General features: G+C 37.6%; 4 protein-coding genes across 6 annotated transcripts; all 4 read left to right on the top strand.

The window, feature by feature from the left end:
- LOC18607012 (fe(2+) transport protein 1) lies at positions 9171 to 12042 on the top strand. The gene is made up of 3 exons (XM_018116428.1): positions 9171 to 10108; positions 11053 to 11202; positions 11573 to 12042. The coding sequence occupies exons 1-3, from the start codon at positions 9503 to 9505 to the stop codon at positions 11882 to 11884; spliced, it is 1068 nt and encodes a 355-aa protein (XP_017971917.1). The 5' UTR covers positions 9171 to 9502; the 3' UTR covers positions 11885 to 12042.
- LOC108660910 (zinc transporter 1-like) lies at positions 13768 to 16124 on the top strand. Its single transcript, XM_018115280.1, has 3 exons — positions 13768 to 14430; positions 15018 to 15167; positions 15592 to 16124. The coding sequence occupies exons 1-3, from the start codon at positions 13813 to 13815 to the stop codon at positions 15895 to 15897; spliced, it is 1074 nt and encodes a 357-aa protein (XP_017970769.1). The 5' UTR covers positions 13768 to 13812; the 3' UTR covers positions 15898 to 16124.
- On the top strand, positions 17106 to 21414 carry LOC18607011 (protein SUPPRESSOR OF FRI 4). 2 transcript variants are annotated; one of them, XM_007040953.2, is made up of 7 exons: positions 17106 to 17442; positions 17816 to 17916; positions 18456 to 18582; positions 18884 to 19278; positions 20025 to 20179; positions 20276 to 20329; positions 21039 to 21414. In XM_007040953.2, the coding sequence occupies exons 1-7, from the start codon at positions 17249 to 17251 to the stop codon at positions 21108 to 21110; spliced, it is 1098 nt and encodes a 365-aa protein (XP_007041015.1). In that variant the 5' UTR covers positions 17106 to 17248; the 3' UTR covers positions 21111 to 21414. The 2 variants fall into 2 exon arrangements, with proteins under 2 accessions (XP_007041015.1, XP_017970768.1); XM_018115279.1 differs by having other exon boundaries at positions 18884 to 19305.
- LOC18607010 (GTP-binding protein ERG) lies at positions 21553 to 26185 on the top strand. 2 transcript variants are annotated; one of them, XM_018115278.1, is made up of 9 exons: positions 21553 to 21696; positions 21886 to 22461; positions 22557 to 22646; positions 23053 to 23198; positions 24047 to 24205; positions 24310 to 24376; positions 24985 to 25092; positions 25296 to 25435; positions 25706 to 26185. In XM_018115278.1, the coding sequence occupies exons 2-9, from the start codon at positions 22006 to 22008 to the stop codon at positions 25791 to 25793; spliced, it is 1254 nt and encodes a 417-aa protein (XP_017970767.1). In that variant the 5' UTR covers positions 21553 to 21696; positions 21886 to 22005; the 3' UTR covers positions 25794 to 26185. The 2 variants fall into 2 exon arrangements, with proteins under 2 accessions (XP_017970767.1, XP_007041012.1); XM_007040950.2 differs by lacking the exon at positions 21553 to 21696 and having other exon boundaries at positions 21833 to 22461.

Genomic DNA, 26571 nt, shown 5'->3' with positions numbered 1-26571 from the left:
TAGCTAGTACTCTTGTAATATACAGTCTCTTTCAAGGTTCCAAATAGATATATCACCAGTATGGAAGGATAAAACGAATCCAAATCTTTACAAGAGTTTCAAATTGGTCATGCATGTTCAATGACAAGGACTTTGCAGGAGAAGTGAACTCGGTATTTGGCTTTGCATGCAGGTGATTGGAGAGTGCTCCACAAATACTTGCAAGTTATGGCCACAGTACTTGAACGAATCAAAACCAATGGCTAAGTCAGTTGATGGTTTCAGCATTCACAGATCAAACAAGACACAGAGAGACAGACTTGCAAGCCTTCAACAAGGCTTGGGTCTATATATTTTGTGGCTTCATTCGCTGCAGCCACCAACCAGATCAGTTGATGTCGTTGGTGAGTGAGCGACGAGTACTGTCTAGTGAGGTAACAGCACCACCAAGGAACAATAATGTCCAGCAAAGACCATTAAAAAAAGTAATCAGCCATTCACGATTGAATAAAGATCGTGCGAGAAAAAAAAAAAGGCAATGTCTTTCAGCCTTCACATCCAGTTTTTGCTTTACTATTACTTGATGCATATGCAGATGCAGTCTCAAAGAAATAAGAGATTTCAACACCTCGGACGCCAACATTATCAGAGAAATATAAGATATTTCAAGGCTTGGTTTTGACAGAGAATTATATATATATATGAAGAAAACAATGTGCCGTTATATAGCTTAATGCTTCTCTTGATAAAGATTAGCTCACTCACCGGGTGATCCAAACTAAACCTTTTCCCAAATTTCTGACAGGATAGCATGTAAACCACATGATGTTTAAATACCATGATTCTATAATGTAAAGTTTACTAATTATTAGTAATCAAGTTAAAACATGTTTGGAAGTTTGAAAGAAGAGGGAAGTCAAGTCCTACATGTATACTCACAGTGTGGCAGACGGCAGGTAAGGGAATTCTGTCGAAACATATATTAATATAACCAGTTAAGAAGAAAAATGAACTTCGGTTGGAAGTCTGTTTTTTCAGTGTAGAATTGTCTTGCCGTCTCTGTTTTAGGTCAAGGGTGTTAAGGTGTTATAGTTAGGACATGAACTGAGGACTGAAACGTAACTATTTACAATGGAATCTCTCTCACTCTCTGCCTCCCCATCTCTTGAATTTGAAAAAGGAAAAGAGATATTGAAACAACAACGGGCCGGCTAAAATTACCAGGGTCGGTACCACATCTCCTTGTAGGTTTGCTGGCTGCTGATTGCTAGTGGATATATGTGGGGATGGCAGAATATTCATCACTAGGAATAAATTTCCTTAAAAAACCGTCTATATTCCCTTTTTACATATAAAGCTTGATTTAGGTTTTTTGATCCCAGCTTGGGAGGGTGTTGGTCCCTCTTTGCCCTTGACGGCAACCGCATAAACTCTGGCCCTCTCTCCTCAACAGCAAGCTGTCCTGCTGTCTGCAGCCTGCGGGTCTTGCTTGGCTTATTAATCAACGAAAAACACCGATCTTCTTCCACTTGCCTTCCCTCTAGTTATATATGTCAGAAAAGATGAGAGAGCGGCGTAGAATTACGAGAGAATGGTATATTCTCATTACCTAATAGGGAAAAGAACTCTACAAAGTTTATATACAGAGGTTCAACCTTAAGCTGAAAGAAGAATCGGCTAAAAAGGCTTAACTAACTAATCATTACACTAACTAAATTTTGAAAATAAACTGTACATCAAACGGTGAAGTTCTGAACTTTTAACTCTTTACTGAAAAGGCACGTATAAGCTTCTTTCTTTTCTTCTTACCCCATAATGCTTTAGTTAAAATATCTGCAATTTGTGTGTTGCTTGAAATGTGCTTTGGTTTGATCAACCCAGTGAGGACTTTTTCTCTAATAAAATGACAATATATTTCTATGTGTTTTGTCCTCTCATGAAACACTGGATTCTTGCTTATGTGTATAGCAAACTGACTATCAGAATAAAGATCCATTGCTTCATCTTGTTGGATTCCGAAATCTTCTAAGATATTTTTGATCCAGATCATTTCACAGCAAGTTGAAGCCATTGATCTGTACCCTGCTTCAGCTGAACTCCTTGCAACTACTGACTGTTTCTTTGATTTCCAGCTTACAAGTGAGTCCCAATGAAGATGCAAAATCCAGTGACTGACCTTCTGGTGTCTGAGCATCTTGCCCAATCACTATCAGCACATCCTGATATTTTTAGAGTAGATTTTGACTTTAATAGTATTCCCTGCCCCGGTGATGCTTTCAAATACTTTAAAATCCTATGAGCTGCAACTAGATGTTCTTTTCCCGATTTGTCCATAAATTGAGATAGAACCTACACATCATAACAGATATCTAGTCTGCTGAAAGTCAAGTATATCAGCTTTCCAATCAATTGCCTGTAGCGTGTAGGGTCTGATAATACTTCCCCATCCTTAACTTTGGAGAGTTTACGGTTATAATCATTGGTGTACTTACTGGTTTAGCTCCAAGAAGCCCATTCTCTTCCAAAAGATCAAGAGTATACTTCCTTTGGCATATTGATATCCCTTCAAGTGACTTAGCAATTTCTAGCCCCAAAAAGTATTTTATTGTCCCCAAGTCTTTAAGTTTAAAAAGAGAGTTCAGAAAATCCTTGACTTTGTTTGATTCCTGAACAGATGTGCTGCCAATAAGAATGTCATCTACATAAACAAGTAATGCTGTAAAATTTCCATCATCTGTTTTCATAGTGAACAATGAATGATATGAGGCTGACTGCTGAAAGCCATATCTCAGAATGGCTGTAGAAAACTTTGCATTCCATTGCCTTGATGCCTGCTTCAAACCATACAGAGATTTATGTAATTTGCAAACTAGTCTTGAATTTGCAATGTACTCCCTCTTGACAGAAAACCCCTTAGGTAAATCCATATATACTTCTTCTTCTAAATCTCCATTTAGAAATGCATTATTTATATCCAGCTGAGGCAAATGCCAATTACGTGTTGCTGCAAGTGCAAAGAAAATTCTCATTGTTGTCTGTTTTGCTACAGAACTAAAAGTTTCCTGGTAATCAAATCCTGCTACCTAATTATAGCCTTTTGCAACCAGGCATGCTTTGAATCTTTCCACTTCACCATTTGCATTCAGTTTCACCTTATATACCAACTTGCAACCAATGGTATGACAATTTGAAGGTGGAGGTACAACAGTCTATATGTCATTATCCTCTAAAGCTTGCAATTCAAGAGCCATGGCTTCTCTCAAGTGGGAATCATTCACAGCCTGATGGTAAGAAACAGGTTCCTGTATATGTGATAGTGAGGTGGTAAAGGACTTGTATGAAGGAGCAAGTTTTTGAGGTGATAGGAATTTGGCAATTGGATGGGAGTTAACATGGTTGATTACTGGTGGCAATTTTGTATAGTATGCTTCTAGATATTTTGGAGCATCTCTGATTCTTGTACTTTTTCTTGCAAGCACAAAGGTGTTTTCATTAGTAGTTGGTTCAGGTTTATTTGTGCTATTTGCAATAGGCAGACTGCTTGAAGGTGATGGACCAGGTAAGGTATTATTGATATCTGAATTGGTATGGTTTAATTGGGGTGATATAGGTTCAGACAGGTGAAATTCAACTTGTTCATAGTTTTGAAATGGAATTACTACAGGGTTATGGTCAAAATGATCAAAATATATGTCATGCACAACAAGTGTTTGATGAAATGTAAATGGCTACTGATCATGCTCTTTAATTCGAAATGGAAATGTTTGTTCATGAAAAATCACATTGTGAGACTTTGACCTTTATAGACTCATAGATAGAAGAAGATGCGATATCCCTGATCAGGGGTAATTTCGTCATTTCCTTAATAAGCCCCTAAAAGTAAGATTTTAAACAATATTATGGCCTAAGTAGGCCTAAGGCATAAATGGATGGTTAAATAAGGGTAAAATGATGAAGGAAATAAAAATGATGATGATTTTCACGATAAGGGTAAAATGGTCATTTTTCACATCGAGTCAAAATTTTTAAGTTTTCATGAACCCGAGCATTTCTAAACCATTATGGACCTTGTCCCAGTGTCAAAGGAGTAAAAGATTGCATAAAGGATTGGAAGAGAACAAGTTGACTTGTGAGGGCATTTTGGTAATTTAAGTGGATTGGATAAGCTTTGGCTATAAATATTTCTTTCTTCCAACAGCTTCTTCTCCCATTTTCCAACAGCTTCTTTTTCTTCTTCCTTCTTCTTTTTCACGTTGCTTCCAACCTCCATGGAAGCTTGACATGAACCTCTAGAACTTCCCTCAAAATAGCTCCACTTTTCATGCTTTTGGTGCACCTTTTCATAAATCCTTGTGCTCTTCCACTCTCTCTCTCTCTTTAAAACCCTTGAAAAATCTTATTTCCATACTCTCTCTCACTAGTTAGGTGTTTTAGAGTGAGAAAGAGGAAGCTTTATTAAAAGCTTGAAAGTTTTTTGAAAGAATTTCAAGCACAAAGCTACCAATGTGAGTAGTGAACTAGAATTGATTTTTAGTGTTGAAAATGATTAGTGTTTAGACTTGTGGGTGTTTTGGTAGTTGAGGTTGGAAATTCACTTTGGAGCGATTAGGATAGTGAAAATGGATAGCCATTTAATGGCACTTGGAAACTAGGAAATGATAGTTTTTAGAACTTGTAATTATGAGAATTGAGTTAATTGTGATGTTAATGTAATGTTAGGTTCCAACGAAGCCCCACCGTCCCATTTGGACCATTAGGGAAGTTATAATCGACTAAAAGTTGAACGAAATACTAGTGAGTGGACTTGCATTTCAAACTTATTTTGGGAATGCAAATGTGTTTGCACAAGATTTTTGAATGATTTTATCCAACTTTTCTTTGCAAATGTGTACCGGAGAACAAGCCTTGATTAAATGTTTTTGATATTATGAAATGTGAGATGTGTATAAGGATGAATCCGTATGCTTTATATTATGTTGGTAGGTGTGTATATATCTTATGAATATATGTTGTGTATTGATGAATGATGTTGGGTGGTGATGTTGAAGTGTGCAAGTAGGGAGTGCACACATGATGACGATGTATGTATATGTAATTGTGTGTGTTATAGAAAGCTCATGAATATGGTTTATGGTTGTAATGCATGTTAAATTTGGCATGATGAATCTTGAGAATTTCTCATTTTCTTGCAAATTGATTTTTATGGCAACACCAAATGGATTTTTAGTGCAAAGGAGGTCCTTTTTACACTTGGGTGCCCTGCTTCTCGCTGCAGGAAGAAACATTCTGTTTTGGCAGCCAACAACTTGTTGCAGCGAGAATAAATCTCGCTGTAGTGAGAAACTCTCAGGTTTTGATATAATACTTTCACTTCAATGAGGATTTTGACCATCTTTCCTTCTGAATTGGGAAAAGTGGTGAACATCAAAGTTGTAGCCCTATCTCTTATCTTCCTAATGGTCTAAAAATCAGATCAATTAGACTTCTGTAACGGAAGATATGATAGAAAAACTGAAATATATGCAAACTAACACTATTTCTCATTGCAGCGAGAAATTTTCTATTTTGGCCGCCTGAATCTTGCTGCAGCGAGAATGAACTTCGCTGTAGCAAGAAACTTGCTGCCATGCTTGCTACCTTGCTTGATTTTGACATATTTTTCACCCATTTAACTTTATGGATGGATCTTGGGTTTTTGCAACACTATGAGGTTATGAATCACAATTTGAAATGAAGGGTTTTTAGTAAGAAACTAAATCAATTGCATTGTTTTTGAAACAAGTGCATCATGATTTCCAAATTCTTCCTTCTCGTTTGCTTGTTTGTTCCCTTCTTATGTTCACTCACTGAGTTTATATTCACTGTTTTCAACTTCATGTTTTCAGATCAAGAGGCAGCCGGTAATTAGGACGGAGTGTCCTCGTATACTTGTATCCATCTTTTGGTAGGTATCAATGGCATTCAGTAGCTGCACCTTTACTATGGTTGCTTCGCTGGAAGTCTAGAGTCCTTTTTGTTGAACACGCGTGCCCTGATGTAAATTGTTAAGACGTGTATATGTCTTAAGCAATAGATGTTTACATTGTTTAATGTTGCCACTATGTAATGGCACGGATGATATTATTTTGAATCACATAAATGTGAATATATGGTTTCGATAGAAAAGTCTTGACATACGCGTTAGTAAGAACTTCGAAATACAGTGGTAAGAACGAATGATGAAATTGATGAATGGAGTCACATAGATAGGCTTGCTTGGGCTTAGTGGGCTATGTCCATTGGGCCCATGCACCGGTCATGGCTTAAGAATTGGGTCGTGGCAGACTCTTGATATTAGGACTTTGTTAGCACTGAGATCATAAACCTTATAACCCTTCATGTTATTTGGATAACCTAGGAATATGCACTTAGTGGCCCTTTTATCTAGTTTTTTCCTATTTTGTGTCAATGTAGACACAAAGCACAAACATCCAAATACTCTCAAATGGTCATATGAAGGTAATTTGTGATGCAGGAGCTCATATGGTGTTTTATTGTGAAGAATTTTACTTGGCAACCTATTGATGGTGTGAACTGCTGTCAAAACTGCATCTCCCCAAAAATGTATAGGCACATTTGACTGATGTAATAGGCCTCTTGCAACTACTAAAATGTGTTGATGTTTCCTCTCAACAATTCCATTTTGTTGATAAGCTTCAACACATGACAATTGGTGAATTATACCAGTACTTGCAAAGAAATCAAGTAATCCTAACTCTCTTGCATTATCAGTTCTTATACTTTTAATGGCAGAATTGAATTGTTTTTGAACAGAGGCATTGAAAGCAGGAATGATTATAGAGACTTCTGATTTAGTTTCATTAGAAAAATCCAGGTAAACCTTGTATGATCATCAACTACAGTTAAAAAATAACGTTAACCAGATATGGTTGGGCTTTCATAAGGTCCCTAAATGTCAACATGCATAAGTTCAAAAGGGATTTTTGTGTTCTTAACATGTACTGGAAAAGGCAACTTTCTTTGCTTTGCCAAAGGGTAAATTTCACAAAGTAATTGATTTGAACACTTAACATCTGCACATTGTTGATGTATAACATTCAATCTTTCAAAGGAGCATAACCAAGTTTGAAATGCCATAAATCAAAAGCTTTTTGTCCTGTACTACAGGCATTAATTGACAAGTTGAAAGGTCTCTTAACAAGTTTATCAAAGGAATAGTTTGACAATTCTTGCTCATTTTTCTTAGGTTCCATGACATACAAACCTGAAGAGGCCCTAGCTACCCTAATCACTGTCCATGAATGAGTGTCCTGAACAACACAATATTTGTTAATAAAGAGAACAGAAGTATCTTTTGTTTTGGTGAGTTGTCCTATTGAGACTAGATTGAATCTAAAACTTGGAACACATAAGACATTTTTAGAGTTAACAGTGATGTCAATTTAATAACGCCTACATGTGTTACTATTGCTCTTTTGTTATTTGGCAGATGAACAAAACTATTAGTAACAGGCCTAGCTAAAATGTACATGTCTAGAGAATAAGCAATATGATCTGATGCTCCTGAGTCCATAATCCAGAAATTTGATTTTATCATGTCAACGTTAACACTTCTGAAATTAAATGGCATGTTATTGATTGTGTTAAAACATGAATGGCCTAAAATAATACCTGCAAAAGCTGGATTGATCAAGGAAGTGTTTGTTTGCAAGGTGTTTGATGAAAAGCTCTTACCATCAGAATCTGTTAAACCATTCTCACTTAAGAGCTCCATTAATCTCCCTACTTGCTGCTTGATGATGGACATCTGAGATATGGATGAATTCCCTCCAAACTCTTCTTCCTTTTCAAATTGACCTTCTCTTATTGATGAGTCAATGATTGCAGAGACATTATTTACAATTGCCTTCCTTTTTCTGACATTGTTCTTCCTTTTGGTAAATTTGAAGTCATCTGGAAATCCAACCAGCCTGTAGCACTTCTCTTTTACATGTCCCTTCTTCCCACAATGATTACAAACTATGTCCCTTTTAACTTTCTTCTTCCCTTTTGTTGCAGTATACATTACAGCTGTTTCAAGAGTTAGCTGTGTTTAAAAAAGCATGCTTCTCTGTGCTTCTTTCCTTAAAACCAGACTGTACACTTTGTCAAGAGTTGGAATAGGATCCATGAGCATTATCTGGGATCTCACAGCAAAAAAGGATTCGTTCAAGCCATTCAAAAACCTAAAGACCATGTCTTTCTGATGCTGTTCAGAGTTCTTCTTGAAGCAATTTGGATTGCAATTTCCACACTCACAATGTGGTAAGGGTCTGAAACTTACTCCTCCCATACCCTTTTTAGTTCAATGAAATAGGTATCCACTGGTCGTGAACCTTGTGTTATGTTACCAAGAGTGTATTGCAGATTGTATATCCTAGTGTCATCAGGTTGTGCAAAGTTTTGTTTCAGTGTAGCCCAAATTTCTGAGGCAGTATCCATGTAGAAAACTGTTGATGCTATAAGCGGTGAAATTAAATCCAATAACCAAGCCACTATTAGGTTGTTACAATGGATCCAAGGGGAGAATAAAAGATCTAAAATGTCTAGTTTGACTATGGTTCCATTGATGAGGCCTATTTTGTTTCTAATAGATAGGGCTAACTAGAAAGACCTACTCCAAGTAACATAGTTGCTTGTGGTTAGCTTAGGGTTAATCACAACAGAACCTGGATGGTTTGTATGGTGGATGAAATACGGTGACTGTGGATCTCCTGTTGGTGAGATTTGTGTTTGAGCCATGGTTTGAGACTTTGACTCATTATATCCAAATTCAAACATAATGTTTTGTGGATTGACAGATCAAGTTGAATAGTAATGAAGAACAAAAGAATAAATGAGTTTGAGTAAAGTTGATTATCAGAATCCTTACTTAGAGAAGAATGCTGATGAGAGTATGGTAAGAAATTTATGCTATGAATGCTCTCCGATCACTGGCTGTAAAGTATTGGTTGTAGGAATTTTGTACCCTGTTCTGATACCATATCAAAAAAGATGAGAGAGCGATGCAGAATGATGAGAGAATGGTATATTCTCATTACCTAATAGGGAAAAGAACTGTACAAAGTTTATATATAGAGGTTCAACCTTAAGTTGAAAGAAGAATCAGTTAAAAAGGCTTAACTAACTAATCATTACACTAACTAAATTTTGAAAATAAACTATACATCGAACGGTGTAGTTTTGAACTTTTAACTCTTTATTGAAACGACGCGTATAAGCTTCCTTCTTTTCTTCTTACCCCATTATTATTGAAACAGTGCATCTGGGGACTTCTTCCTGTGGCTTTCTTCTCCAACCCGATCTCTCTGTTCTGCACAGCCACTTATCTAGTTCTTCAATTCTTTAATCCTTCAAGTGTGAGCTCAACAATATATTTGAGCGAATGACTGAGCTTATAAATGTATGCAATTTCTGAAAGAGCAGCTCAACTTGTAAACCACCCTCTCTTCTCTTTTCCTTCCAATTCATTTTTATATCAATAATGAGAAAGATTCACTCTTTCTCTTGCAAATTCTTGACAATCTCCTGTTTCGTTCTGCTCTTGCCTATTTTAGTCTACTCAAAGTGCGTATGCGAGGCAGAAGACCAAGAAAGAGAGCAAAACTCAGCTCTGGCACTCAAATTCAAGCTCGTAGCAATAGCTTCGATTCTCGTGGCTACTGCTACAGGAGTTTGCCTCCCGTTTCTGGTGAAGAACATACGGGTGTTGCAGCCTGATAAGGGGACATTTTCACTGATCAAGACGTTCGCCGCTGGGGTTATCTTGGCAACCGGGTTCATCCACATACTCCCTGATGCTTACGAGCGCTTGACAAGCCCATGCCTGAGTGAAAATCCATGGCATCATTTTCCCTTTGCAAGTTTTGTAGCAATGGTGGCTGCGATATTGACTTTGATGATGGAGAGCTTTGCCACTGGGTACCATAAGAGGAACGAGTTGAGCAAGGCGCAGCCTGTGAACGGCGATGAGGAAAGCGAAGAGCATGGTGGTCATGGTCATGGTCGTGGGGGCCATGGTCATGGCTCTGCTTTTGTGTTGGACCGAACAAAGTCATCGGATCTTATTCGACATCGCATTGTTTCTCAGGTAAGATTGGAATGTGCTCTTATCATAATTAATGGCATTTAATTTTCTTGATGATGATGATGATGATAAAACTATGCTCCTCGATCCTGAGGTCCAAATTCTACCTAAAAATAATTCAAGTGGTCCACTCAGTCTCAGTTGGTGCAAGTGGTAAGGTGGCCCTTCTTGTTTACCAAAGACAAAAAATCCAACTCATGTAGTCTTTTAATGAAGGCAAGAAAATGGACTTTTATTTTAAGGGATTTTTTTATTCAATATTGAATTTTGTCATTATACTTTAATTTTATTGAATTTTTACCGTTATATATTCAATACCATTGATTTCTTTGTAAAAAAATGAAAATTGAAATAGTCTCGTTAATAGAATTAGTAAATTATCGTTAATTCTATTATTTTGTTTTCCAAAAATAACAATAAGAATCCATAGATGGTTGTGTTACGATATAGTTCTATAGACAAATATATATTGCTTGCTCCATCAAGCTCTCTTTGGGTGCATTGGTCTTTTAATAACCAACTTTAGTGGTTGTAATGGCTTTCTTTTTCCTGGTTTTTCTCTGAAGAAAATGGATGCACTCTGCCATTTCTTTACATACTTAGTTTAACAGAGCAGCAGATATCAACATCATACCGCAACAAATGGACAAACTAAACGTGACAGCTGGCCCTGCACAAAAAAGTGGCAGTAAATTGTAGTTTTAATTTTGATTACCTTCAAGATATCCCATCTATCTTTTTGCACCCCAACCTCTTTTCTTTTTCCTCGGGAGGGGATTGGATTTCTTGGAAAAATGACAAGGAGTCTGACGTCTCAAAGTATTAACTTATGTTTCATGCTTACTTAGACATGTAGAAAGAGATAAAAGGTATTGTAATTGCTTTTCATTTCTCTGTTTTTCTGTCTTTTTCGCTGTATTGCGCATGCAATGTTAAAATTTTCACAGGTTTTGGAGTTGGGAATCGTAGTTCATTCTGTAATCATTGGACTATCCTTGGGTGCTTCTGAAAATCCTCGGACAATCAAGCCTTTGGTAGCAGCAATCAGTTTCCATCAATTTTTCGAAGGAATGGGACTTGGTGGATGCATCCTTCCGGTAGTATCCCAATGATTCATTGCACGACTCATTAAACCGTGAACTATAGAAGCACCAGCAACAGCAGGTCGCTAGCAGTAAAGCTACAAGGATCGATCGCAAAAGCTAAAACAGAAACCAAGAAGAACCAAGAGAACCCTTATTGTCCAATAAGGAGAATTGACCTCTAGCGAGCAGTATGAAATCTCTTGATTTCTGTCTAATATGGATCGTTCCCTTGTCCTTTGGAATCGATCTTTGTAGCTCTACTGTTGGCGTCTCGTTGTTGCTGGTGCTTCTGTATGATGAAAATGCTGATGCCGGTGCTTCTATACGAACATTGTTCACTCTCTTGAATTAATACGCAGCTTCTCAATTATCTGAAATGTAGGCAAAATTCAAGCATCGGGCCGTAGCAATAATGGTGTTATTTATCTCCCTCACGGCCCCCATTGGAATTGCAGTTGGCATAGGATTATCAAACGCTTACAACGAAAACAGTCCCACAGCACTGATTGTTCAAGGGCTTCTCAATTCTGCATCTGCGGGGATTCTAATTTACATGGCCCTGGTTGATCTTCTTGCGGACGTTTTCATGAGCCCCCAAATGCTAAGTAATATTAGGCTCCAACTTGCTACAGCTTTCACCCTCCTCCTTGGAGTGTGTTGTATGTCGCTCATGGCCAAGTGGGGAGACCATTAATGTTCCTTCATTTTCTACCTCCGACAAGTTAATTTGTCAAAATCTCCTTGCAATAACCAAGTGTTTAATCGCGGTTACCAGTAGCCTGTGAATGTATATGAACAATGTAAACATTCTATCAAACTTAAATTAAGATGCATTAAGTGACCTAAGACCAACTTCTTAATTTCACAAAAAACTTCCACTGTTGAAATTTCAAGCAAAACAGTGCAACCATTTTGGACCATGTGTAAAAATAGACAAGAAATATTACTTGGCCTCCATGTGCTAGTTTCAGATGGCATCCAAATTCAATGCAAGATTTGAGAAGGTGACAGAACTCTGAGGTCGAGATAGGGACAAAGAGGCTGTGTGTTTGACTCACGCAGGACAACAAGGAGTGCATCTTTATTAGGTTAGGGACCCGACCGGTCCTTGGCAGGGAGTCCCTTTAATTTCTTGCAAATTAGCTTCAGGTTCCAATTGCTGCAAACGCTGACACTGGTGCATTATGTACCTCAAGCTGTCAAGCAAAACTCCCCTTTTTCCCTAGGGGACTGCAAGAAGCATGATTGCTGATGTTTACCAACCACGTGGTTTTTAAAAGCTAAATCTTAAAATTTTTAAGAGCAATATGAAAGCCTACATTCAGTTTAATTACTGGTTTAACAGTTTTTAAGTCTAAATCATGTAATTCACAAAAGTTTTAAGTTCAAATTGCTGGTAGTGATGGATTTAGATTGTTATATAAGTATTAATAATTATATTCATATTTAATGTGAACTGTGGAGTATCACAATTGACAATTTGAATAATCGACCCGAATCACTCAAATTAGACGAAATAACTCAAAATAGACTAAATCAAATCAAATTATGAGACTCCCTGACAAAAAAGAACAAAGGTATTATGTCAAATATGGTGGCTTTGCAGTTGGCTTCCTTCCTTATTGAATATTGAAACTACTAATAATTTTAGAAAATTATTAGTATTAATCTTTGTTGAACGATTTCAAATCATTATGGTCTGACGCTGAGAATATATGTGGTGTGGATATTAAGCTCTTATCTGCGAATTAGACACTAATGCATACGCCACCCCATTCGTTTCTATTATTTGGTGAGAACATCAGGGCAGTCTCATGCTGTCGTGCATAAGCAGACTGGGGCTGCTTTAAATGTAAGTATGCAAATCGTAACCCACCACACAAAACTAATCCCTTCTAAACAAGGAATACTTCCTCTCTATCTCTCTTTTGAAGCCATCACTTATAAAGCTCTGATCGATCTGTTGGCTTCTCTGCAGACTGTGCCTGTCAAACTCAACTCTCAACCCTCTTTAGCTGCTACCAGTCTTTCATTCTTGTGACTGCTTCTCTTCAAGTTTCGCTCATGAAAACAAATTAACTAATGCAGGTTCATAAGCATGCATGTCCTTTAGTTAATTTTCCTTCTTGGGATTTTAATTACTAATTAGAATTCTTGACATTCTCATGAATCTGAATGATTAAATTTGACGAGTTGGACATGCCATAAGATAGCACCCACGATAAGAGAAGAGAGAGAGCAAAAAGTGAAGAAGCAAAACCAAGAGAAAATACATATAATTACTTGGAATTGACCTTTACAAACAAGTAAAAGTGGGTTTCTCCAACTTACTCACCAAAAAGTCCTAATCCTAGTCAGTCCGCGTCCAACACTTTAATAAACTAAAGGTGCAAGTCTCGTATTAATTAATGCCCATTACTCATAATGTCGTCATTTAGTCCACTTGCCACACACATGGCATCCCCAAATCACTCTCATGCACCCTGCATGGAGCTGCATGTCGCCATTTTCAAGAGCTACAAAATGCTACTGCTACTACTATATATACAACACCAACCTCTTCTACTTTTAGCAGTAGTCGTGTAGTAGCAACCTTCCTGATCTCTTTCTCTGTCCGGAGCCATGTGCAAGCTTAAAAATCCCTTTTTCTCTTCTCTCCTTCTTTTGCTTCTTTACCTTCCTGTCCTGGTCTCTGCAGACTGTGCTTGTGAAAACGAGCTGGGAGACAGTAGCAGTAACAAAACCAAGGCTTTGAAATACAAACTTGTTGCAATATCATCAATCTTGATCGCCAGTGCTCTGGGGGTTTCTCTCCCGATATTGGGCAAGAAAATCCCAACTTTTCAACCCGAAAACAATGTTTTCTTTCTGATCAAAGCGTTTGCAGGTGGAGTGATTCTCGCCACTGGCTTCGTTCACATACTTCCTGATGCGTACGAGTCCTTATCTAGCCCTTGCATTGGTGAAAAGCCCTGGGGGGTTTTCCCTTTCACGGGGTTTTTGGCTATGGTTTCTGCCATAGTGACGATGATGATTGATACAATTGCGACTAGTTTCTATAAGAGGTCGCATTTCAACAAAGCTTTGCCGGTGAATGGTGATGAGGAGATGCTAGGGGAGCATGGGGGCCACGTTCATGTTCACACGCATGCCACTCATGGGCATGCTCATGGATCCGCCTTTGTATCAGAGGATTCTGGATCATCTGGTCTCATAATTAGGCAGCGTATTATATCGCAGGTATCCTTTCTATCTCTTCTGCAGGAGGTTATGTTACTGTAGAAATGCACTAAACTTCAACGCTCAAATTAGGAAAAACTCTGTTTTTCCTCAATTCTTTTGGTCTGCAATTCCTGCATTTCTCACCCTTTCTTTGCTTTATTATTTTTGTTATCTCTTTTGGGTTTATTCCAATTAATAACATTTCATTTCCAATTAATAACACTAGTAACAAAATAAATAAATGCATTTTTGAACAAATTTTTTGTTTATGGGGAATATCATTTTCCTGCTTTCCTCCGTTCTGAGTCTGAGCCTCCTCTTTTCTTCTTCTTCTTCTTCTTCTTTTATTTGAAACAAGATATTGACAATATAATTAAATGAAAAAGGCGAGATTGTTCCGTACTGTGTAGGTCTTTCATGATTTAAAACCATGGGAATAATCTTTCTAGTATTCATAGGTTCCCCTGCCTTTTATATTTACATTGCATTGCGTGGGAATAATCTTCCATTGCGGGCTGGGCACCCACAAACTAATTCCCACTATGATAATTGTTCTGATTCAAAGAATATTTGAAGAATTAATTTTTATTTACTGTTTCGTAAAGGTGTTAGAGGTGGGGATTGTAGTTCATTCAGTGATAATTGGGATCGCTTTGGGTGCTTCCCAGACTGCAAAGACAATCAAGCCTCTTGTAGCGGCATTGACTTTCCATCAATTCTTCGAAGGCATGGGACTCGGTGGCTGCATCTCTCAGGTATCTCCTCACCTCACACGGTCCACACATTGTGCATTCCTCTGTCCGGTCTCTGCTGCCCAGAATTTTGAATTCCCCCCACCCCATACATGTAATAAAAGCAAACAAGACGAATAGGAGAAGGTAGTAGAAGCATGACTTTTGATCGTTTCCCATCGGTTGGGGCCCGACTAGTACGCAATCTGTGCAGTCTTTTTTGAAAGCAGAGAGCATTTACTTACTGTTAAGAGTGGTGTTGTGGAATGTAATTGCAGAAGAAAGTGAACCTGACAAATTATTATTATATCCAGCACATCAGCCGTTAGATGATCACCATGAAAATCTCTAAACTTCTTGTAGTCATTGTTGAATATGTGGTTAAGGGGTCTCTGCAAATATGGGTCCAAGCTAGCACTTTTGGTTTATGAATGAATATCTTGTGCAGGCAAAATTCAAGACCCGCGCCATTGGAATCATGTTACTTTTCTTCTCCTTCACGACCCCAATGGGAATTGCGTTCGGCATGGGCGTATCGAAGATTTACAATGAGAATAGCTCCAAAGCTCTGGTGGTGGAAGGAATCTTCAACTCCCTTTCAGCTGGAATCTTGATTTACATGTCTCTTGTTGACCAGCTGGCTGCAGATTTCATGAACCCCAGAATGCAAAGCAGTATAAAACTGCAGCTTGGATGTAATCTTTCGCTGCTTCTGGGGGCAGCATGCATGTCACTCTTAGCCAAATGGTTCTGACTGCCTAAGCCAAGAATAAAATACATTTTGTAACCATCCTTACCCTTTTTGTACTAAACATGGTATCTGTTCTTCCTTGTCTGTTGCTTGAAAAAGTAGTCAACGTGATAGCACATCAATGGAGGAACAAATGCCTTAATTTCAGTGTCGGGTCATTGTGAGCCTGGGAGCCATTTTTCAGTGCCATGGCTTTTGAAATAAACAAAGAGTCTTTTGGTTCTTCCTAAGATATCATTTGCTTTCTTGTATGCTTTTCGTCGTCAAAATGAAGGGCTCAAATTGCATGACAATGACATAAATTCTCGACAGCAGGCAAATTAATTATTCATTCCCTGTCTGCATGTTGATTTTGTAAGATTAATCAACATAGATTTTGCCCTTTAATCTCTTAGGTTGCATGCAAAGTTTAAAATGTGCTTTTACACATAAGAAACATACTAATAAAGAATACACATATCACATAAAATATATACATATATATATATATATATATATATATATATATATATATGTTTATGTATGTTTATACAGGTCAGAATTTGAATAATGATCTTTAACGGAACCATTTAGATGAGGCAAATAATTCAATTTATATTTCCTACAAAAAGTTTTTCCAATAATTGTAAAATTGTTGAATGTAAATTGGCATGAAATTTATATTGATATTACAATGATGAATGAATCCGATTGTTTTTATACTCTCTCCGTCTCATTCTTGGTCATTCTTTCCTTCTTTTAAAATGTTCCAACATGATTTTTTTTTCATTTTTAAATGTCTAATACTTTTCTTTTTTTATATTACAAATTTGTTTTTCATTTTTTTTTACTTTTGGATATTAAAAAGTATTAAACACCTATATTATATTATATATATATATATTCGAATTTTAATATTAAATACATCAATCTCAAATTTCATGAAAATTAAATGATTCTTGGTATTTATTTCATTTAATTAATTAAAGAGGCAAGAGAGATTTGAATTGGGCTTGTGAGGCCCAACAAACTATCAAAAGTTGAGGTAATGGCTGTGGATTTTGCTGGGCCTTCAATTATAAAATCTAGTCCAAAGGAGAGATCACCTGGATCCCACAAGATAAGCGACTAGCGAGTGACTACTACGTTATGGGACCTCCTTAGACCGACGTGGCATGCACACCCAAGCCGAATATCAATAAAGGGCGCCAGCCCGAAGCAAGCCGCCCAGAGTCAATAACCGAAAGATTAAATTAAAAATTAAGAAAAATCGCACATCAGAGAGGAAAAAAAGAAGAAGAAGAAGAAGAAGAAGGAGAAGAAACCCTAATCGGCGAGGAGAGGGAGCCAGAGAGAGCACGAAAGCCAAAGGTATATGGGGAAGAAGAAGAAGAGAGTATCGTCCAAGGTATGGTGCTACTATTGCGACAGAGAATTCGACGACGAGAAGATCCTGGTGCAGCACCAAAAGGCTAAGCACTTCAAGTGCCACGTCTGTCACAAGAAGCTCTCCACCGCCGGTGGTATGGCCATCCACGTTCTCCAGGTTCACAAGGAGTCCGTCACCAAGTATCTCCCTTTCCCCTATTCTGTGCCTCTCTGTATCTTTCATCTTTTACCTTCGTTATAAGTCATGCTGTTCGGTGTTTTCCTTTTGGTTTTGTGGGGGTTGGCTGAAGTGTAGTTTTCAATAGTAATTCCGGGAAGGGAGCAAATAATCTCAAAAGACATAAAGAAGATGACTAGCCTTTATCAAATCATTGCCTGACCTTGCTTGTGAAAATTTTCTAAGAATTTTTATTACCTCTTTAAGTCTTAAGCGTTTGATTTGTTCACCTTCAATTATCAATTTCAATTTTGAAAATCTGTTCATCTGTGAACCTGTTATTTTTTTTTCTGTCAATGAACTTTGCAGTACACTGACACAGTAATTCTTTTATAGGGTTCCCAATGCTAAACCTGGCAGAGAATCGACTGACATTGAAATTTATGGAATGCAAGGAATACCGCCTGATGTACTGGCTGCCCACTACGGGGAAGACGGTATGTGTTTTGATATGCTATCATTTATAACCATGTTCCACGTTAAATGATGATAGCTTGAGTGGTTTCTCACAAACATGTACAGTAGTATGTGTTTATGTACCTTTGCACAATTAGATGCCATTGATTGAGCAAAAAGTGGCAGCATGGAGGAGTTTTTTTTTTTAAATATCACTAGCATTTATACAGTTCAGTAAAATCAAGGACACGTTTTAAAATTGAATAGGGATACAAGTTTTTGTATATGAAGAAAAAAGAAAATAGGGATACTGGTTTGCTCTAAGATGAGTAAAATCTCTTTGTGGGCAGAAGTGATGTGAAGAAAACAAGGTTTGCAGTTTTCTGCAATTTTATGAATTTTCCTTTATGTCAAAAAGTATATTATTGCAGATGTTGTCTATGTACTTATGCTTAGAGTGTTCACAGAGTATTTGTTATTTTAAATTAACAAGTTTGCCGCTGTTGCATATTGACATTATGAGATTATATTTGTTTTTATGTCTACTTCCTAAATCATAAAATATTAAAATTTCTTGCAGAAGAAGAGGCGCCTTCAAAAGCAGCCAAAGTGGATATTCCATCCACTCAGCTTGTGGGAGGCTTGGTGCCAGGGCCGCTTGGTGTTGGATATCCTCCTCAATCAACTTTAGGAGCAGTGCCGCCAGTGTATGTTCTCTTCAGATTTTTATACTAGCAAATTTTGTTTCATTTATTGTATGGCCTATCGGTTTTGAAATATGCTTGTTGGAAACTTAGAATTTGGCGTTATGTAAGAATAATAGGCTTCTTTCTGTCATCATTTGTTTGATTTTGATGTATTTTTCATGTGTACATATGTATCTCTCATCATGCGATGTTTTAGTTTGCATTCATAAGGATACCAATCATCCTGAAAAGTTGTTAACATAGTTCATCGGTAATAGCAAAATTGATGAATAACTTTTCTCTTGGTGGTTGTTTGCCTCAGTTACAGTGCTGCAGTGCCTGTACCTCCTACTGGTTGGGCTGTGCCTCCTCGTCCACAGCCTTGGTTCCCACAGCATCCAGCGGTTTCAGTTCCTCCGTCTGCTCCTATGGGATATGTGCAGCAGCCATTATTTCCAGTGCAAGGTGTGAGGCCTACTTTGCCAGTGGTTTCAACATCAACTGCACTCCAACCTTCACAAATTGCTCCACCTGGATTGCCAACATCAACACCTCCACTCCCTGTATCCCAACCCTTGTTCCCTGTTGTCAATAACAATGTACCTACACAGAGCTCACCATTTTCTACTTCTTTGCCAACAAGTGTTCAACCAAGCACTACTGCAGAAGTTAAAGGCTCAATTGAAGTACATTCGAGTGTTAATACTTCTGTGCCAGGTAGCTACCATGCTGCTAATATTTCAGGTTTGCCTGGTCTCTGGACTACAAACAAAAATTGTCACTATATTGTTAGTTGTCTACAGTGTTACACAACATATTCTCCCACACAATGTTGATGAGTGGAAAACTTATTACTGATAAAATGGAAAGAGAAAAACTTGGCAAAACTATAAAGACCTTAGGAGCAGAATGGCTTTGGCTTTTGCAGTCCTTTATAAGTTTGATGATTCTTTCTAGCCAAATATGTATAAGCATAACAATATTCTGCCTTTTTTGCTGAAGCACCTGCTTTAGTTATCATTTGTGACACCACCCAACCACATACGGCAGGTGATGTAGCCTTTCTGACTACCACTGCAAACGCATATACTTTTTGGATTACAATTTACAACTAAAAGCTTCTTTCTTGCTTTCACAGTATGCAAGCATTCGGACCACCTTTGCTTATAATAATGGGACTTATCTCTAGTGCTTTATGTTGATTTTATCATTGTTATGATACTAGTGCTTTGCTTTATTGCTTTGCAAAAAGCACAATTTCTTTCCTCCACAATTGTGTTGCTTTGCTCAGTAGAGTGGATCCCCTTTTTAAATTTTTTAACAAGTTGGATCTTCAATGTTGTTGAGATAATTTTTGTTCTTCCTGTCATTTGCCCCTGCTATTAGTCTTCTACTTCAGTTTAAGTTAACTTGCTTTTGTACTACTATTGTAACTTCTATGTTTTCTTTGCTTCCATTTATAGGTGGAGCTGGAGCCAATTCTCATTCTTATGCCTCTGGTCCAAATACCGGTGGTCCATCAATTGGACCACCCCCTGTCATTGCGAATAAAGCTCCTGCTACACAGCCAGCTGTAAATGAGGTTTATTTAGTTTGGGATGATGAGGCCATGTCCATGGTCAGTTTCTAACTTCTCTTTAAATGCTTATTCTATTTGCTCTTTTCTAGTTGATTGCAAATTCTTACTAAATGGTTTTATTTTAAATACTTTCAGGAAGAGAGAAGAATGTCCTTAGCCAAGTATCAGGTGCATGATGAAACTAGCCAGGTAAGTCATAACTACCTCTCTAGTTTGTGAGTTGGTTTGCGCATCTAACCAGATGGGTAGGCTTATGCTTCATGTTTTCAGATTCAGTTGTTTACGCATTGTTACCCATTTGATGAGGTATTTTCATATGAATTTTGTTTTATTTATTCCATATGAAAAAAGAACACAATTTGCGAAGAAGTCATGAGCCCTTTAAGCAAGTATTCCCATTGATTGATGGGCATGTGCTTTTATTTTAAAATATTGTTTTCCACTTTGCAAGCAATTGCCTCCAAGTGTTTGGGCATCAAAAGATTCAAGTAGGTATTTACATTATTTTTGTTGGTAGTTGGTAATTACAATTTTGACAAGCTTGCTGCAATCCATTCAAGGATTTCTCCAATCTAGCATTGTACTCAGTTAAGAAGAGAGTATGTCTATGATCCTTTAAAATTTGGATATATTCTTTGTTGTTCATTCTCCCTATGCTTGATTTGGAAGTGTGGGGTTTGGGTGGAACAAGATGATACCCAACAGATTTTTGCTCAATCGTAGCTTCATTACAATTTATTTTATTGATCGTGAATTCAGACTTTTCCAGGTCAGCCTCTTTCGACAAAGTTTGGTATCTTTTGCATAGGACCAAGCTTTAATGTAAATCTGTTTTGGGCAACTGATGGATGGTCATGGTTCCTATCTGATCATATTGTCAAATGGATTTTGTTTTCAGATGAGCTCTATTGATGCAGCCATAGACAGAAGGATACTGGAAAGCAGGCTTGCTGGTCGAATGGCATTTTAGTTCCAACCAAGAGGGGAGGAATGCATCGTCAGAAAATTTCATGGATGAAATGGAATGAGGGACTTGGGTCGCTACCCCCAATTTCTCATCATTTTTCGGGGTCTGAAACCCAAATGGGATGTGATTGTGTTGTATTCTTTGCAAAAGCGAGGCAGAAGAGAGAAGATAGTCATTTTTTTTTTTTTAAATTCTGAGTTAAAACTCTAAAACTGTTAGGACTTAGGATATGGATTTTATTCCAAGTTCCATCCTATGAGGATATTTATATGAGTTTATAATTATTACCATATATTTTTTTTGTCAATTCGGATGTGGTATTTTAAAGTATTGTTTATTACATTTGGAGAAGGGCAGGCAGGGCAGTTCAGATGTTACTGGTCTTACAACAATAAAAATATATATATATATATATAGATGAATCTTGGATAAGTGTTTTTCTGCTTAATAAAACGTGGATCCATACATGCAGCTGATAGCTTCCTCCAATTTGTTTACAGGATGATCATTGAATGATGAATGCATGGTCTTATCAAGTCCGACAGCCACAGCCACTATGGTGTCCAGTCATACTTTGGAAAGATAAAATGTTTATAATTTCGCATCTCATCTCATCTCATCATTTATATTTTATAAGTTTGCGGCCAAAAAATTAATTTTTATTTTTATTTAAAGAAAAAGGGTGAAAAGAAGACTGGGCCTAAAAACTCCTCTAGCCTGGGCTATCAAAAGGCCCTAAAACTAAAACCCCTAACTAAAACCTCCAAAATCTGCGCAGGCGCCCTGCCTCCTCCAACTGCGAAACACCGCCACCGCAACAGCCAACAGGAGGCTTGCAGTTGCAGTGATACCATCAAACCTAATAAAGGAATTCAATGCTTAGAACCAACTCCAAGAAATGAAGGCTTTGAGAGCAGCCAGAAGTCTGTCTTCCTCTTATCCTCCCCGTCTACTTGCTCGTTTATATTCAGCCCAACCCCAGCAACGCCATGATGACTCCGACGAATCCCACCACCAAAACAACACCGACTCTGTCTTCGACAGTGCCCAATTCTCAATCCCCGAAACCCCCGGCAGTGCCCCTCAAGTTCAACAGCCCACCTGGGATGTCCTCCATAGGCAAAGAGTTGAACGCCTAGTCTTCAACGAGGATTTCCACGCGGACAAGTTTAGTCAAGAGGAAGAGGAGGGAAGGAGGAGGATTCTTGCAAAGGCGTTGCTTGAGGCTGCCTTGGAGGGCCCAGAGGAGGACGCCGAAAATGACCGAGAGGTCAAGGAAGAGGACCAGAAGTCTCTCTCCGTTGGGATAATTGGCGCCCCTAATGCCGGAAAGTCTGCCTTGACTAATTTTATGGTTTGTTCATTCTACGTTTCTTTTTTTGGGACATTCTCTTAATGTTAATGCATATCACAACTAATTAGTATTATGTTTGTTGTATTTTGTAATAGGTTGGAACGAAGGTTGCTGCTGTGTCACGGAAGACAAACACAACCACTCATGAAGTGCTGGGAGTCATGACTAGAGGGGATACCCAGATTGTATGTTTCTTTTTTTTTTTATCTCTGCTACTATACTTTATTTGCCTTTTATGCGCTCCTTCAAGCCATCTTATGCCTGACATTTTATGCTGATAGTAACCGAATTTTAGCTAATTTAATTGCAATTGGAAGTGTCTTCACCTCTCTGTTTACTTTTGAATGCATGCTATTTTGTGAGATTCACCCTGTTTTACAATAAGACACTAATAATATTTGTTCAAGTTTTTTACTTTTAGCAATTTTACAGGCTTTCTCTCTTGTTGCTGATACTAAATTTTATGTGTCCATGTTTTCTTTTTGGCCCTCCAGGGAGTTAATGTGCAAAAAAACTCTTTTTTACTCTTGCTATGTTGCTACTGTGCTCTATAGGAGTATCATTCTAATATTTCATGTATGCATTATGCAGTGCTTTTTTGATACCCCTGGACTCATGTTAAATAGCAGTGGATATCTTCACAAAGATATGAAGGTTCGCGTTGAGAGTGCCTGGAGTTCAGTTGATCTATATGATGCACTCATCGTTATTTTTGATGTCCATAGGCATCTTACACGGTTAGTGATCTGTTACAGTTGATTTTTTGACCTTTGTCTACTTTTGTATTGATTTTTTCCTAGGACAAATGGCAACCCTTTTTGTTGTTGTGCTGTTGATTTGGTTTATCATTGAGCATCTCTTTTACTGCACAATGCATCTGGTTGTCCATTTAGCTTCATTCCAGGATTTCTAGCCTTCCTTCTTTCTAGTTCTTCCCTCTCTTTGTTTACTATCCTGCTTCATCTGGAGAGATTACTGATTGTACAGCCAATTTGATTAACTTTTGGACTTCAGTGCATCTTTTATAAGCCAACGATATTTATAGCTTTTCTTTTACCTTTTTGTTGTCATTGTAGATTTATTTTACTCAGGGACTTCAACTGAGATCAATCATCAGTTTTTTTGTTATCTAAGCCTATACCACTGGTTTTTATCTTTGTATTGTTTTTCTGAACTTCCTTTGTGAGGAAAGTTCATATGCTTTCTTTCTCCCTGTAACAAATTAGGGGTAGTGGGTGGGTCTGACTTATTCCTAAAAGGATCAACTCTGCAAGGTTGGTGGTTTTGATGTTCCAATGTTGACTAGAACTTGAGACTCTTGGCATGGGTGATTAGTGGTTGCATCCTATTTCTTGGCCGAGGAGTTGGGTATGCCATGAACATGCTTAATGATGTCTTAATGATGACACGTTGCTAGTATGCCTCATGCATTTGAAGATGGTCTTTGTTTGTATAAACATTTGTGTAATTTGTTGTGAATACTGTGACTTTTAGTCTTTTCTTAATGCTTGTCTAATGCTGAGGTTATTTCCTCCAACATCTGGATTGCTGATCAGATTGTCTTTCTAATGATCCATCCATATAGACCTGATTCGAGGGTGATAAGATTAATCAAACGTATGGGAGCAGAAGCAAATTCTAAACAAAAGCGGATATTATGCATGAATAAGGTTGATTTGGTGGAAAAAAAGAAAGACTTGTTGAAGGTTGCTGAGCAGTTCAAAGATCTTCCTGGCTATGAAAGGTAAGTTTTCCTTCTGAAAGAAGAAGGTAGTGGTACTCCTTTTAGAATATAAACCAAGGATGCTTAAGTTAGCTTCTGATAGCCTTCTTTTATTTATTTTTTAGGGTTTTCATGATCTCGGGATTGAAGGGCTCTGGAGTAGGAGATCTTACTAAATATCTGATGGAACAGGCATGCTTCTATTCTGATTATGCTTTTATTGAAAGTAAAGATATTCAAATAATTTGTCCCCTTGGTGACTTTTGAGGCTTAGAGTTTTGTTTCTCTTACCAGTTTTGTTTCTCTTACCAATTTTGTTTGTCAAAAATCAGTATTTTTATCTTCTGTAATTAATTTTTCTTATTTAACCTTATTGTTTTCAGAAATTTATATATATATTTCTACTTTAGATCGATTTATGCAGTTGGTTTGCTCATGCGGTTATAGTAAATTTGTGTCATGTGACCTTATGTTGTTAGAATATACATGTGTCTTTACTGGATGAACAGCTGATAGGAGGGTAAACATAGCTGGTGGTCATTAGTTACATGGAGCTCTGTTGATCCTTCACTACTGTATTTACCCCATTTTGGATGCAATTTTACCTAGAGTCTATCGATACAGCATCACATATTCTATTGAAAACTTCTTAGCCTTAATGCCTTCTTGGTATACTTCTGTAGAATGGTGCAGCTTGCTGAAGTTTTTTTTTTTTTTTCCTACCATTCTGTCTTCTCTTTCTCTAGAAAGTAGTACAACTTATTAAGGCTCAATGGCTGTGTTCTCTTTTTTTCCCTTAGGCAGTTAAAAGGCCTTGGGATGAAGATCCTCTCACAATGAGTGAGGAAGTCATGAAGAATATTTCATTGGAAGTTGTCCGGGAAAGGTTACTGGATCACGTGCATCAGGTAAAACTTGGGTGGTTCTGTCTATGCATTGCCTTTTGGTTCATATTTTGTTCGCTCTCTCTCTCTCTCTCTCTCTCTCTCTTTTCAATGGTTTTTCATTTTCCCATTCTTTCAGCTTTCCATTTGAGGGGGCAGGGTTGGTTAAGGGGTGAGGAGTTCTCTAATGATCAAGATCAAAATAAGGACTACCCTATTTGTTGCAGGAAATTCCATATGGTATTGAACACTGTTTGGTAGACTGGAAGGAATTACGAGATGGATCTCTGAGAATTGAGCAGCACTTCATTACTAACAAACTAAGCCAGCGAAAGATTCTTGTGGGGAAGAATGGTTCTAAAATAGGGTAAGCTAGTTCTCTCTTTCAAGATTTAATTTCTTGTCATGGTTCCACTGTTTTTTCAATCATGAGCAAGACCACGTCTCCCTGAAATTTTACTCCTTGAGGTTCTTAGGGCTTCATCCTAGTTAAGGCTGGGAACCTCATAGGGATTTAATTTTAGCTTGTTACTATGGAGTTTTATTTTCTTTCCTACACTTCTGATGTAATATCTGGTATTGGGTGTTTGCGTATGCAATCTCACCAAAAGAAAACTTATTTTTGATATAAACACAGGAGAATAGGGATTGAAGCGAATGAAGAGCTAAGGTCTATCTTCAAAAGGGATGTGCATCTCATGCTTCAGGTTAGACTTAAAACATAAGTTCCATAAACATTTAATCAAATGTCAAGGACTGCACGCTTGCTGCCATACCATCTGATGTGTATATAAAAAGGGTGGCCATGTACCAGTACCAAAATTTCCCTTGGGTCTTATCTGTGTAAGGCCAAAGTGAAGTCAGCTCTACAGACGATATATTTATATTGGGATGTACATGTGGGGTAACACAAATGATCAAAATACCCCTCATTTGCAAGTAAAATCCCTATAATTTTCACTTTCAACGTGCTAATTTTGATGTAAGATTACTCGAATTCGAATTTCCTCTCTTGTAGTCCTACGCGATGGATGTATTTATGTGCCATTACATGAAGCTAAGATGAGGCTGATTCAGCTAGTTCATTCAAAAGTACTTAATTTTACGATTATTGTTAGTTTCATTATTTTAAAGATAATATTGGATGTCCAATAGTAGTTGTATTACATATTTTATACTCGTGTTGATGTAAAACTACATTCTATACTGAGGCAGCTAGCATGTCGCATTAAAAACGAGAGAGAGACAGAGAGAGAGATCTTCTAATAACGCTAGAAACGTCAGAATTTCATACGATTATGTAATACTAGTAAATAGCTGAGTTAACATTTGAGTTGAAGGGTCACAAATTCACTTGCTAACACACCTCGGGCCTGGTATATTAAGAGAAAATTTTATTCATTCGATGCGTTGGACACAGGAAAGAGCGAAAGCTTCAGACACTGCATCTACATACTCTTACTACAAGGGCAGGGAGTAAAACATTACTGCCTTTAGAACAGT

The sequence above is a fragment of the Theobroma cacao genome, chromosome 2, assembly GCF_000208745.1.
Source record: "Theobroma cacao cultivar B97-61/B2 chromosome 2, Criollo_cocoa_genome_V2, whole genome shotgun sequence".
NCBI classification, from domain to species: domain Eukaryota; kingdom Viridiplantae; phylum Streptophyta; class Magnoliopsida; order Malvales; family Malvaceae; genus Theobroma; species Theobroma cacao.
This window is presented reverse-complemented; position numbering and strand designations above follow the sequence as displayed.

What these genes read in the sequence shown, in the direction of transcription:
- LOC18607012 (XM_018116428.1), top strand. Translation starts at nt 9,503, where the DNA reads ATGAGAAAGATTCACTCTTTCTCTTGCAAATTCTTGACAATCTCCTGT. An exon ending in GACATCGCATTGTTTCTCAG is followed by an intron (nt 10,109 to 11,052) that starts GTAAGATTGGAA and finishes AAATTTTCACAG; the next exon opens with GTTTTGGAGTTGGGAATCGT. An exon ending in TTGGTGGATGCATCCTTCCG is followed by an intron (nt 11,203 to 11,572) that starts GTAGTATCCCAA and finishes TCTGAAATGTAG; the next exon opens with GCAAAATTCAAGCATCGGGC.
- LOC108660910 (XM_018115280.1), top strand. Translation starts at nt 13,813, where the DNA reads ATGTGCAAGCTTAAAAATCCCTTTTTCTCTTCTCTCCTTCTTTTGCTT. An exon ending in GGCAGCGTATTATATCGCAG is followed by an intron (nt 14,431 to 15,017) that starts GTATCCTTTCTA and finishes TGTTTCGTAAAG; the next exon opens with GTGTTAGAGGTGGGGATTGT. An exon ending in TCGGTGGCTGCATCTCTCAG is followed by an intron (nt 15,168 to 15,591) that starts GTATCTCCTCAC and finishes TATCTTGTGCAG; the next exon opens with GCAAAATTCAAGACCCGCGC.
- LOC18607011 (XM_018115279.1), top strand. Translation starts at nt 17,249, where the DNA reads ATGGGGAAGAAGAAGAAGAGAGTATCGTCCAAGGTATGGTGCTACTAT. An exon ending in CACAAGGAGTCCGTCACCAA is followed by an intron (nt 17,443 to 17,815) that starts GTATCTCCCTTT and finishes ATTCTTTTATAG; the next exon opens with GGTTCCCAATGCTAAACCTG. An exon ending in TTAGGAGCAGTGCCGCCAGT is followed by an intron (nt 18,583 to 18,883) that starts GTATGTTCTCTT and finishes TGTTTGCCTCAG; the next exon opens with TTACAGTGCTGCAGTGCCTG.
- LOC18607010 (XM_018115278.1), top strand. Translation starts at nt 22,006, where the DNA reads ATGAAGGCTTTGAGAGCAGCCAGAAGTCTGTCTTCCTCTTATCCTCCC. An exon ending in CTGCCTTGACTAATTTTATG is followed by an intron (nt 22,462 to 22,556) that starts GTTTGTTCATTC and finishes ATTTTGTAATAG; the next exon opens with GTTGGAACGAAGGTTGCTGC. An exon ending in TACTGGATCACGTGCATCAG is followed by an intron (nt 25,093 to 25,295) that starts GTAAAACTTGGG and finishes TATTTGTTGCAG; the next exon opens with GAAATTCCATATGGTATTGA.